The 13,551-nt window shown below is 31.9% G+C and overlaps 3 protein-coding genes across 3 annotated transcripts; 1 reads left to right on the top strand and 2 right to left on the bottom strand. All coding sequences in view use genetic code 12, as the record gives it.

Annotated features, from left to right (window-relative positions):
• Window positions 1–2,939: 2,939 nt before the first annotated feature.
• On the bottom strand, window positions 2,940–5,465 carry J8A68_002199 (uncharacterized protein; the record flags this gene model as incomplete). Its single annotated transcript, XM_049405925.1, has 1 exon — window positions 2,940–5,465. One exon carries the CDS (start codon window positions 5,463–5,465, stop codon window positions 2,940–2,942), a length of 2,526 nt encoding a protein of 841 aa, XP_049264516.1.
• A 1,271-nt stretch (window positions 5,466–6,736) lies between these two features.
• On the bottom strand, window positions 6,737–8,902 carry J8A68_002198 (uncharacterized protein; the record flags this gene model as incomplete). Its single annotated transcript, XM_049405924.1, has 1 exon — window positions 6,737–8,902. The coding sequence occupies one exon, from the start codon at window positions 8,900–8,902 to the stop codon at window positions 6,737–6,739; it is 2,166 nt and encodes a 721-aa protein (XP_049264515.1).
• Window positions 8,903–11,340: 2,438 nt separating this feature from the next.
• Window positions 11,341–13,537, top strand: J8A68_002197 (uncharacterized protein; the record flags this gene model as incomplete). Its single annotated transcript, XM_049405923.1, has 2 exons — window positions 11,341–11,574; window positions 11,660–13,537. The coding sequence occupies 2 exons, from the start codon at window positions 11,341–11,343 to the stop codon at window positions 13,535–13,537; spliced, it is 2,112 nt and encodes a 703-aa protein (XP_049264514.1).
• Window positions 13,538–13,551: the final 14 nt, after the last annotated feature.

The following is a 13,551-nucleotide window of genomic DNA, read 5'->3' as shown; positions in this document are numbered from 1 at the left end:
ATGGAAGAAATGAAATGATATAACGAAAGTAAGACAATTATCAACAAAAAGTTGGAAAATTAAAATCTTAAGTAATTAGTGATTGTATTTATATAAATTTTTGTGGTTTTTTTTTAAAAGAATTACCGACTATAAATAAATAAAAAAGAAAACAAAAAAAAAAATGGTTGATGATGGTGATGATGCATCTAAAATTAAAGTAAATTAATTACATCATTTGTCCACGGCAATGAGATCTACATAAATGTAGATTCTTACATTTCTTTTTTCTACATGCTTATCTCCCTTTCAAGTTTCCTGTGGATTGTTGAGTTATATAGCCAATTGGCCTAATAATCCTTCTGTCGTTTGAAACCTAGGCTAAAAGTATTAGCCCTCATCCAAAGCAATTCAAGAAAAACTCACGATGAGAATGATGACCAAAAATTAATTTTTATTAATTTTTTTTTTTTTTTCAGATTCCAAAATAATAATTTATTTTTTTAAATGGAAATGAAAAAATCTTTATTTTTAGAATTCAAAAACAAAAGAAATTTACGGATTCTTCTTTTTTCTTCCTTTCCTGTCAAATTAGGAAAGAAGTTCAACGTGCCTAACGTTCGCTGCTAATTTAAAAATTAATTTTAAAAATAAAAAAACCAAAACATGTACCAAGGAAATTTACGTGTTCACTCTACGCCAACTTTTAACTTTCACCACGTCAAAAAAAAATGAAAGACGTGGGCTGTGGTGGACGCACTCGTCTAAATGTTGAGAGTGTTCTTTGTTTCAGAGGTAACTCAAGCGACAAATACTATTGCGATACCCATTGTCATTAAGTGGCTAAAGCAGTTTATTGTTTAACAACGATAATCTTGTGACATTAAATTAATGCTTATTGATTTCAATCTCCTTTTATTTACAACACGATTGGCTAGTATTTCTTTTTCATTCTTCTATGGCACATGTACGGTTGTTTTTGAATAAAAATGACTTTTGCCACGTTTCGATAACTGCGTAGCACAAGCCTGATCTCCGCTTTTCCTCAATAGGGAGCCTTATGTCTTTCTTGCCTGAAAAGACTTTGCTTAGACTTTTGCGTCAGCTAAATGCCAATAAATGAATCTTATGTATCGTTTGTATCAGTATTAAAACCAGCATATGTGTTAGTCAAAATGGACAAGTTAAAATCAAGTTCCTATTCCACCAAAATGTACAAAATTTCATATGAGTCGGTTCCGGCTGCCCTTGTAAATTACCAGCATCTCGGAACCCATCAATGAACTTGTAAAGGGTTTAATCTAATGTCTAGTTGGAACGTCCCGGGGCTTTCAATCTCCGGAAGAAATAAGAAGAACTTTTAGAGATGTTGAATCCCCCTTTCAAGGTCCAAAAAGTAGGACCATGAACTGACATTTAATCTTATTCTTTCAGATGTGTAAAGATACATTAATTGACCGAAACGCTCTATTTCTATTTGTCTAAATACTTTATTACACTGCGGGTTCTGAAGTTATTCCCCATCCATCAAATGGCTGCAAAATTCTTTTTAGTTCAAAAATTAAGCTCATTCACATATCATTCACATATCTTCTTCAAGTGCTTCTGCCTTGAAGGAATCTACCAAGAGTAAATATAGAAACAAGTTTCTTTATCACCCTCAGCTTTTCCATTGGATAATCGGTAGTTGTGTCGATTCGATATTAATGAGAAGCAAACAACTAAAAAACAGCCTTGGATTAATCAGTCTCAAGCATGCACAAATTATATTATCGTAACTCTGATAACGAATTCCGAACGAAACTGATTCATTCTCACATAATAAGCCAGAACTTAGTTGATAATCACCAATACAAAAAGCAAAAAAACAAGTGGACGAGTCCGGAGTCGAACCGGAGACCTTTCGCATGCTAAGCGAACGCGCTACCAACTACGCCACACGCCCGTTTTGTTTTCAAAAATATCTGTCGCTTCATCGAGTCACGTGCATTTGTATCACGTGCTAATTTTGAAAATTGATCATAAACCTTCCAATTATTAAGAGCTCAATATGATTAATATTTAACGATCTTCTTCTTTTTGATGACTATTGACTTAAGTTAGCGCTTGGTTAAAAAAATGACTGGAAAGGTGTTTTATAATTTTGGGAAGTTTTGGTAAAATTTTTATAAAAAAATTAGTGTCCCCATTCGTACAGAACAGTTACATTTCTCCCCTTTAAGTAAACTAAAGAAGGAATCATTATGAAATATTATTTGGAGACTCCAGAAAGAGAGTCAAAAAGCCATCACTATCTTCAAGATTTCAATAAACCAAGATAGACTGTGAACAGACTGGTGGAAAACATAGCCAATATTTTGCCCTAACAAAAGTAGACAACAGGACTCTCCTTAATGATGTAAATTTTTTATAGTCGTTATGTATAATGAGAGGGAGACTTCTGCTGCTAATCATTGCCTGGTTACCCAGGTTTGGATCCTGATATATCCTACCAAACGGACGAGACGTCCTGTAAAACTTTCTTCCTGTAGTTTGCAGCTTGATTTAATGTTCAGTAGTCCCATTTGTCATTCTACCAAAATATATCGTCACCAACAGGAATACCTTCTCTTTGTAAGGTCAAATCTGCTACTAGAATACATTTGGAGGAATGACAGGCTCATTTCTTGTTGTCTTTTCAAATGGGTTTTATCGCACGATTATTTTATTTTGTCTGGTATAAATAGCTTCACAATATACTACAAGACAACATTTACAAGCATTAGAAGACAGAGAGTAAAGTATCAATAGAATTACAACAGTAAAATATCCATAATATATCTATTAAACTACCCAAATCATAAATATCAAAAAACACAACACTAAAAAGGAGTGACAATGGCTGCAATAGTTCAAAATTTGCAGCCGAAAAAAAAAGTTGCAACCGATTGAACCGAGCCGCAACAAGTTGAGCAATAACCCTACATTTCTTCATCGGAATAATCTGATTCATTGGCAATATCAGTCTTGCCACTAACACAAGAATAAATCAATGAATATTCATTAGTTTGATTTTTCCCAACTTGGAAATTGAACCTAATTGGGGAATTCTTCTGCATTACTTTCAATTCTTCATTCATAATAATATCAGAAACTAAAATACCATCAAAATCGGCCGATACCTTATTTAATTCTTTTGCAATAACCGCAATTTGAGTTGGATCCAAATAATAATTTCTTGAAAGATCTACATTGACTAATTTGTTACAATCCATTACGTTCCAATTCTTGAATGATTTTACTTTTGAATGTCTTAGATGGATGGCTTCGATTGAATGAGGAACAACAAAATCATTTGTTTGGAGATAATTTGTTAAACGATTGAATGAAAGTGATAATTCTCTTAATTTGGGGAATCGATAAAACAGGCCAATAAACCTCCTAATCTTGAGATGATCTAATCTTAAATATATCAAAGAATTCGGTAATGTATTCAAATCTATCTGCGGGGTTAGACCAGTTGATATTTCTAATGTAGTTAGTTTATCACATTTAGAAAAATCGAATTTATGAAAATTTTCATTGGAAAGGTTTAGATTAACCAAAGATATTAATCTTAAACTATTGGGAAATATTACCAATTTCATATTTTCGGTGATTTGTCCTTCATTATTCTGATTTCCAACTAATCTCAAAATTTGTAAATTAGAAGGCAAATTTTCTAACCAATTGGTTTGATCAATTTGCAATCTAGGTAAATTAAATGCATTAATTTTTCTTAACCTTGAAGGTAATCTGAACCCTGGATCATCAAATTCAAATTCATGTTCAATCCACAAACTTTCCAAATGATCATTAAGCCTCAATTTCGAACTTCTATTGATCAGAGTTGGGATATCCAACGTTTTCATTCTATTGCAGGGTAGGATATTCAATTCATTTAATCCATCACACAACCTAATCAATGTCATACTCGAAGGCAAGCTAGATGAGAAGGAATCACTTGATTTGAATGAATTACCAGTTAAATTCAACGATCTAAAATATTCCAATTGATGTAAATTCGTAGACCCAAGTCTCTTTAATCTATTATCATCCAATAATAACCCTCTTAACCGAATTGGAAAAGTGACTTGATCAACGAATTCAATATTCATGGATCTAAAATCAAGGAATGAAATCAGCTGAGGTAATTTTAAATTTTCTAACGATCCTACAAATCCTGCCAAATTGGATAGAGTTAATGATTGCAAATTTGGAGGTAATTGTAATTCCTGACAATTAATTTGAATATAAGTACAATTCTTAATTGATAATGTTTTCAAGGATTTAGGTAACTTAAATTCTTTACCAATTCTAAAGGTGAACATTCCAAATGTTCTAAAGAAATGTCTTGGCATACTTCGAACTAAAACACCAATAATTTCTGAATTCTTTAAATTATCACAATCAATAATCAATGATTCTAAATTTTCTGGGAATGTATTTAATAAATAAAATCCCGGTGATAATAATGCACCAATCCATTCTAATTTACGTAAATTACAATATTTCTCTAATCCATCTAATTGGAATAGATTATTACATTTGTTCAAAACTAATTCTTGGATTGACATTGGGAGCTTTATGTTACTCAAGGTCTTAAATTCTTCACAATTAACTTCAAATCGTTCAAGTTGAAGCAAATCCGTCATCGAAATTGAGAATTCTCGATACTCAAAACTATATTCAACACTGATTGAAACAACAAATTCACGTAAATTTTTAGGTAGACTTAATTTTTCTTCATTAATTTTCAAATCGAACATATTCAAATATTCCAAATTATCAGGTAAAGCTTCCAAATCATCTTGATTGATTTGAATCTCTCTCAAAGTTAATCGCGTTATATTCACAAGTGATTCAAATACTCGTTTCTTATCCCTGATTTTACCCATATAGATCAATTCTTTCAAATTTGGTGAAAATGAAACTGAATCAATAGGGACAGCAAATAATTCCAAAATGGTGATGTTATATGGTAATGATGATATTCGATTAATTAACAGCCACCAACTGTCTTCTCGTCTATGGACAACGTGATTTATTCTAATCATTCTAATCTTAATATTTTCAGCCTTTTCAATCATTATTGGTGACTTCTGTAATACTTCAAAAAATGCAAAATGATTATTAAACTGAATGAATTTAGGAAAAATTTGAAACTTTTCAATTGAAGCTATTAATGATATTGAATTTGGAAATGAGATTATTGTCTTCATATCATATTCTTCTGCGATTGGAGTATAATCTGCACATTCCTTGTCTTCACTAACAAATGGATCTTCAATCTTATCTAATCCATCTCGTTCAACAATTACTTTTGCAAATAATTTTGGTAATACATATTTCCTGAAAAATGGAATTTCAAGTAAGAATTTCTGAGAATGATCTGGAATATAATCTACTATTATTTGGGTGACTTCTGGAGGTAATATAGATAGTTTGGTAAGAATTTCATCTGACATGACTTAAAGGGGGTTGGGAATATGGGGGGTTGGGAAGGAAGATTAGGATAAGCAATTGGTAAGAAAAAGATAAAAAGCTGCAAGATCAAAGCTTAAATTGAATAAAGTCTAAGTAGCAAACTTTAAATAGTTAAAGGAATGATATCAAAATCAGATGATGTTAATGACTTTTATAGTTACAACTGGAACTTTTAAATGGAGATGTTTCATTGATTATCATAAAAATTTCAAATTTAAAAAATATATTTTTTTCGCTCTTCCTTAGATTGTTACATCATTATCTTATCAGTGGAGAAGAGACTAAATGTTACACCGCAGTTTCCGTATTCGGACATGAATTTTTAACTAGTTGTAAAGAAGTATGTTTAAAATAGAACAGCCACGCCTGTGAGTGTTCGCTTGAAAAATAAATATATGTGGCTCTTCGGATTCCTCAACTCCATAGCTACACAGCATTCCCCTAATATCACGGAACGGGATGTAAGATAGTATCATAAGGACACGCATTGCAGTATATCGTTCGATATCACCGGAAAGCTAACTGAATTAGGATGATCCCATTCGGCAATTACATATCCGAAAGAGGCATGAGAGGTAAATTTACAGCAATGTAACCGACATGAACGTTAACGTACGATACAATCCTCATATTGGCTTCTAAAACTAAATAGTCTATTGTTTATCGTATATTTCCTAAGGCTCATCTTATTGTTTTGGAAAAAAATTCAGGAATGAGCTAACTTGTCTTTATCCGAGCCCTCCTTCATTGCCATAGACGCCATTCCTATGATGCCGATGTTCGGGAACTCGGGAATGGTATATGCGATAGTGGTTGTAGAGAAATGTGGATATGCCTAGAAAAGCCTCTTGTTGTTGATGAAGTAACCAGGTGCCACACTGTTGATGTGACATGCTGATAGCTCACCTAATATGGTCGATTGATAAAAGTATAAGAATAGATAGCATGAACTTATGAATGAAGACATCAGCTTTAGCTAGTGGGGCAAAGACTGGCATATTAGCCATTGACGATCAATTGGCATAAATTGGTAAAAGCTAAATCGGGATGCAGTTCCGAGAGCTATCGAAGTAAACTATCGATGTAGAAAATGTAGCTACAAAACACACACATACATTACTATAAATTACATTGTATGCTACCTCAGGGTATCTAAGTAAGTATATATATAAATAAATTAATTAATTAATCAATAATTTCGCTTTTGTTTTTTCATCACGGTCATTAAACAACTATTTTGTTGTTACTTCATTTACTTCTTCTTAAATCCCAATTTCTTCCAAAATGATTTCTTCTTCTTTTCTGAATTTGATTTTCCCAGTCCAATACTTGATTCATTACTCTTTGTAGAATTAATCCCTGAACTACTTCCACTATTACTACCACCACCACCACTTCCTTTATCACTTGCTCTTCTCTTCTTTAAATCTTTTCTCAATTTCGCATTCTTCACTTCTTCATCATCATCATAACTAATCATTGATCTTACTTTATAGATCGGTGCCCCTCCATGATGAGTATCATAATGATGAGCATCATCATTCGAAGTATGAATAGCACCAGGGGTGGTTTGGGACCTATATATAGAATGAATCTTTTCGTCAAATTTTATATTGGCATAATCTTTTGAATTTAATGCCGTTAAGTAATTACTGGATTCAATGAATGAATTATCGGAGATTGTGATTATTAAATCAAGGAATTTTTGAGGATCACTAAAGTCCCTTGCATGTATTTCACCTAGTTGTTTGTTATAGGTGTGTCTACGTAATTCTTCGGAACTTGCAGTTAATCTTTTTGTTAAATCTTCTTCACTTTCAGGTGAGAAGGATTCAATTGAGGAATCTAATGAACTTCTTGATGGGGAGGATGATAAGGATTGAGGAGTTGATGTGGAAGGTTGTGTTAATTCTGCATTGACTGATGAAGATGGGGTGGCGGAGGATAATAAGATTTTCGGGGCAGCATTTGCGGGTGGTGGAGGACTAGGTTCAAATTTTAAGGTGGATGTACTGGGTTGTTTCGCATCAGGACGAGATAAGATATCATTACCAACAAATATCACTGGGATAGTTGAATATTTTAAAATATAGGAAGATAATTTAATCATATATTGTTGATGATTTGGGGCCATTTTGATTGGATATTTGAAATTAAGATTTGATGATTTGTTTCCTACAATGATTATATTTGGTTGATATTGTCTAAAAACGTTTTGTAACATATATTTTTCACCGTAAATGACTTTAACTGTACTTAAGGCTGATTCTTCAGAATTATCAAGCACGAATTCAACGGTGATTTTCAATTTTAAATTTAATTTAGCGGAATATTCAACGGCATAATTTAATAAATTGGTACACTTCTTATGTAAGAAATCATATATTGAAACCTTCTTTCTTCTATTGGTATAATCCTTAATGAACTTATTTGGAATCAAAGATGCAATAATCAAATAATCTCCATCAATTAAAAAACTACTTTCTTCAGGCTTATCTTGCTCAATCAATAATAACCAATCTATAGTATTCCAAGTATGTTTTCTTCCAGTCAAGACAGTCAACAAGGTTCTATTATATGGTATAGTATCAAATTCATCATGTTTAACCGTTAAACTTATTGATCTATAGTTATTTTCATTTGAAGTAGGATAAATGATTTTTTTAGAAGTTGGTTGAGAAAGAAGACTAGGAGTTGAAGATGGTTTTCTAGTAGATGGGGATAAATAATAAGTCTTTTGATTATCAAATTTAAATTTATCAAGATCATGAATTGATTTTGTTTGAAATTGAGGATCTAATGCTAATAATTCTTCATCTGTCATTCCAGCGTATGATTTTCTTCTTGGAGTTTCAGTAATACCAGTTGGGGGAGGAGGAGGTAAATCTGGGCCAGCCAAGATTTCTTCTTCATCATGATAATGTGTAGTTGCATCTTCAATATTTCCTTCATCTTGAAGTAAATCATTTTTTTCATTATATTCCAATTGTTGTTCACTTACTTTATTTTTAAGTATTGATTTTGAAGGAGGATCCGGTAATTTCAATCTCTTTCTTGGGATATAAGTATTTGCTTTAGTTACTAAAGTCCCAAAAGTAGATTCAAAACTTGGTACTTGAGATGAATGTGATGCTGAACCCAATGTTTGTGGGGCTGAATATAATGAATAAGATGGAGTGAAATTAGGGGATCCCAAATTATAAATGGCCTGATTTGGAGGGACATTAGAGTCATCATCAGGATGCAAGTTATTAAAAGATACTCTTCTAGAATACGGTGATGAACGCATTTCAGGGTGAGTATCATCTGATGGAGATGCGCTTCTAGCATTCTTTTTTATATTGATAGGAGACGAAGGAGTAGCATTATCAGATGTAGGATGCGGCACAGACAGAGCAGCTGATAAGATTGTTGACATAAGATTTAAAGTCTGCTTCTAATTTATAAATGTGTTTGTAGGATATATGTTTTGAATAAAAGTGTCGGTTCAAAAGTCGGTTATTAAAATAATATAGTATGGGGAAAAATGTCAGCACCGAGGCTTGGAATCTTAAGGGCGGGATTTATCCGGATGTTTTATTTTTCCTTGATATGAATGATGTTGATTGTTAGATGGTTTTAATATAACAAATAACAAATAATATTGTAAATTATAATATAAAAAAGAATATTTAATAAGGTTAATGAAAATTTTAAGGGTTGGTGAGTGGGAAGTTGGGAATATATGATGATTTATTTATATTTTAAATAAGATTAGTAGAGTACTGTATATAAATAAGATTTCATGACTCTCTTAAATGAATGCCAAGATATTTATTATGAAATTGTTTTATTAAATAATATCCTTTGTATGGTATGGCTACTTATTTATTAATTCATTGTTTTTCATTATTAAAAATAAATCATGTGATCTAAGAGAAGCCACCCATATCAATAAATTATATATCAAATCTATTAAGGCTTTGATTAATTAACCATGGAACGAGAGTATAATTGACATCATTCATTATTAAACAAAAAGTAAACATAAGCAGACATGCTTCAAATGAAGAAGAAAAAAGAATTATACGACCACCACGTTCTTTTTTTATTAGTTGCATCATTTCTACACCACTCAAAAAAAAAATCTCATACTGTTTACTCATATCGTAGCAATTAATTTTATTAGAGTTTTATTTTAAGATTTAATGTACGACCAAGAGAAAAACTTACGTATGCCAAGAAATCAAAAATTTAAATCAAGTCAGTGGCAATGCTAATATCATCGACAACTACGATTGTTGTAACAAGTAATTTACGATTCAGGATGGTTGCCGAGATTTTAATTGTAAGTTGTAGATTACTACTACCATAGTATTCACCTCATCAATTCTTTTCTCTTCAGCTGTTGCAGAAAGCTTAAAATTTATCGAATTATACCTCAGGCGGGTGCAACAAACCAATTAAGGTCATTTCTACTAATGAATCTAGTCCCTTCCTTAGTTTTTGTAATTATTCCAGAAAAGGAGAATTGATGTCTTTTCCGGTTAAACATTCTGTAAGGAATAAGAACAACCAGTACATCCATTCGGGGAAATAATAACAATCTGCTTCCAAGAAATAATTTTAAACAATAAAGAATAACGCGGCTATGCTCCCCGTAATGTCTTTTTAAAGAAGTTAACGCAAATCAGATAAATCATGGAAATAATATCCTTCCTCCTTGATTACTATAAGTGACTAAGGCATATCAAAGATTCTCTGTACCTGAGATTATATCTATACCATAGATGCAACCACACTACGAGATATAATGTATCTATAGAACCGAATGATAGTATTACAGGATTCTACATATAGAAACAAGTCTCTTTTTTTTGAAGATATCGATTTAGCTTACGGGATATTGGAAAGTTTCTGTTTAAATGGACCCTTTTAAGCCAACGTCTAGATCATATTAAAAAGCCATTCATCGTAATTTGGTTGTTGCGCTCTCAATTGCGCCCCTGAAAAATTTCATAGAATTCAATGACGTAAACCAGATTTATTAAGTTTCCGGCTGTTTTTAACTCAAACTATAAGTTGTAACACCCTATATTTAGCATACAAAGCGTAATTTTCAGAAAATCCACAGCCCAAACCCCTTAGTCTTGTAATTCAATACAATATTTTTATTTATCGCATTTATCGGCCAGTCTATCACTTAAAATGCATGTAATTTATAAAAATATACAGTACTTACTGAAGCTCAATCGATGACGTAATAAAAAAGACGTGAGATCCTACTGCTTGTCGCATCGTGAGGCTGTGACTGCATAAATTGTTAGATCTTTTTACATTGCCTTCATTCAGTCGCTTGAAATGCCCGTACACCCCTTAAAAAACAACCACATTAGCTCACTCCCAATCAAATTCATTCAATTGAGATTATTTTTTTGTTTGTTTTATAAATTTATTATTCGTTTGAAACTTTAATTGTTAATTTATTTTTCAATTGTAGTTCTATTCAATCCAATTGTAATTATCATAAAATATTAAAGAACAATAATGTCATGCATTTTTTTCTCTTTCTCACTTGCTTCTTCTTTCCCAAGTTGCACCTGAATAAATACTAACTAACAAACAAAGAGGTAATCAAAACCTTCAATTGACGACGAGTTGTTTTTTTTGCATCACAAGAAACATAAAAATTTCTTAGCTTGTTCCCTTCTTTTTGTTTGTATTACATCAAACCCACCGGCCCACCCCTCCACCCACGCCTGCTAATAAATTGGAATTGTGGGTTCATAATTTAATCAATTAATTAATTACCTTAACTTACATCTTCCCCAGAAGATATTTAAGTACCTTCGCTTATTTTTATTATTTCTGACATAAATGCCTTCTTCTTCAACCCCCCAAGGTCCAAGTAGAGAAACTTGGTTTGATCCAATTCCAATTGATGATTTCAAAAGAATAAATGAATTAAGTAGAAAAGATGTTCCAAAAGAAAGACCAATTGATCCAGAAGATAAAATTGAAGAGTATGATATTAGATGTGGTCCAATATTGAAATTATCAGGAACTCATGAAGATGGTAAACCCAATTATCGTGGTAGTTTAGCTTTGGTTGTTAAAAATTGTCCTGAAAANTGAAGATGGTAAACCCAATTATCGTGGTAGTTTAGCTTTGGTTGTTAAAAATTGTCCTGAAAAGCCTCCTATTATTACTTATGAAATTGGTCCCAGTTCAAAAGATATCGCCAATGGAAAGTTTTTAACTGGAGAATTTGAAAGTGTGAAATATTTCCAAATTAATGATTATTCATTCTTTAGATATTCAATAGATTTAATTATGGAATCATATGAACAAAAAATTGAATATTATATTGAACATCATTTTAAAAAATCATTTCAATTTTATATTCCATCAATTGAAGAATCCATGAATGTAATTTCATTTTCATGTAATGGATTTTCATTAGGATCAGATGCAAGTGAATATAAATCCTCCATGTGGTTAGATGTCCTCAACAGACACGCCAAACAACATTATCATGTCATGTTAGGCGGTGGTGATCAAATCTATTGTGATTCAATCAAATTACAATCAAAAGCATTACAAGATTGGATGAAATTAAGTTCACTCAAAAAACCATCATTTAAAGTCACCCAAGAAATTTCTCAAGAATTTGAACATTATTATCTTGAACATTATATGAATTGGTTCGGGAAAGGGTTTTGGGTCGGGAAGAATTCGCGGGTTTTGGAGGCATTATTCCCCTTGACAATGTCTCAGATTCCTAGTGTTAATATCTATGATGATCATGATATAATTGATGGATATGGGTCTTATGGAAATTCAACTATGTCTTCCGAAGTTTTTGAATCAATTGGAAATTTGGCATATAAATATTATATGTTATTCCAACATCAAATTGACCCTCGGGAAAAATTGTCTGAAAGTGATCCATCTTGGATATTGGGAAAACAACCAGGTCCTTATATTAAGGAAAAGAATCATTCTAATTATATTAGATTAGGAAAAGAAATTGCGTTGTTAGGATTAGATTGTAGAACTGAACGGAAATTAAGAGAAATTGTTAGTCCATCTTCATATGAACGGGTTTTTGATCGTTTAAATAAAGAAATTACCGCTAATAAAGATATTAAACATTTATTGGTAATGTTGGGTGTTCCTATCTTATATCCTCGTTTGGTTTGGTTAGAATGGTTATTAACTTCAACCGTGTTTAAACCAGTTCGTTCATTGGCACAAAAGGGGGTCCTTGACAAGGGGTTAGTTAACGAATTCGATGGAGATATTGAAGTATTGGATGATTTAAATGACCATTGGTGTGCAAAACATCATAAACGGGAAAGAAATAAATTATTATTAGACTTGATTGAATTCCAAGCTAAGCATGAAGTCAGAATTACGATTTTATCAGGAGATGTTCATTTATGTTGTATTGGAAGAATTAAATCCAAATTCCATCATCATCGTCATGCTCATAAATTATTGGAAGGAAGTACTATTCTGGAATTGAATCAAGAAATGTTAGATTCCCCTGAATGTGATCCAAGATTGATGTTTAATGTCATTAGTTCGGCAATCACAAATGCCCCACCACCTGATCCAATGGCAAAATTATTAAACAAAAGAAGTAAAATTCATCATTATAATAGAGATACTGATGAAGATATGATGCCAATATTTTTGAGAGATGTTGATGGATCAAAGAGAGAAAATTTACAATTTTTGAATAAGAGAAATTGGGCTGATTTAATCGTTGGAAAACAATCAAAATATAAGGATTCAATTGTTAAAGATGAAACGTTGAGAAAATTCCCCCAACCGGTTTTTGATAGCGATGTGGTTACTGACTTTATGGAAGGTAGAGAACCAGATGAAAGAAATGTTAAATATCCTCTTTTTGAAGATTCTTTGGTGACTACTATTCATGTTGAAAGAGATAAACAGAATTTTGATTCTCCTTCAACTGGATATGAAGTTTTTATTCCAAAACTAATTGGAAAATATTCCTTGGAAAGTGCTCCTGTTAAGCATCTTCAAGATCAACATTCTGTTTAAAGATCAACATTTAG

This window comes from Hemisphaericaspora subhashii (genome assembly GCF_019202705.1).
Source record: "Hemisphaericaspora subhashii strain CBS 10753 chromosome Unknown scaffold93, whole genome shotgun sequence".
Taxonomy (NCBI): Eukaryota; Fungi; Ascomycota; class Pichiomycetes; order Serinales; family Debaryomycetaceae; genus Hemisphaericaspora; species Hemisphaericaspora subhashii.
Note: the sequence above shows the minus strand (reverse complement) of the source record. Positions and strands in the feature narration are given on the sequence as shown.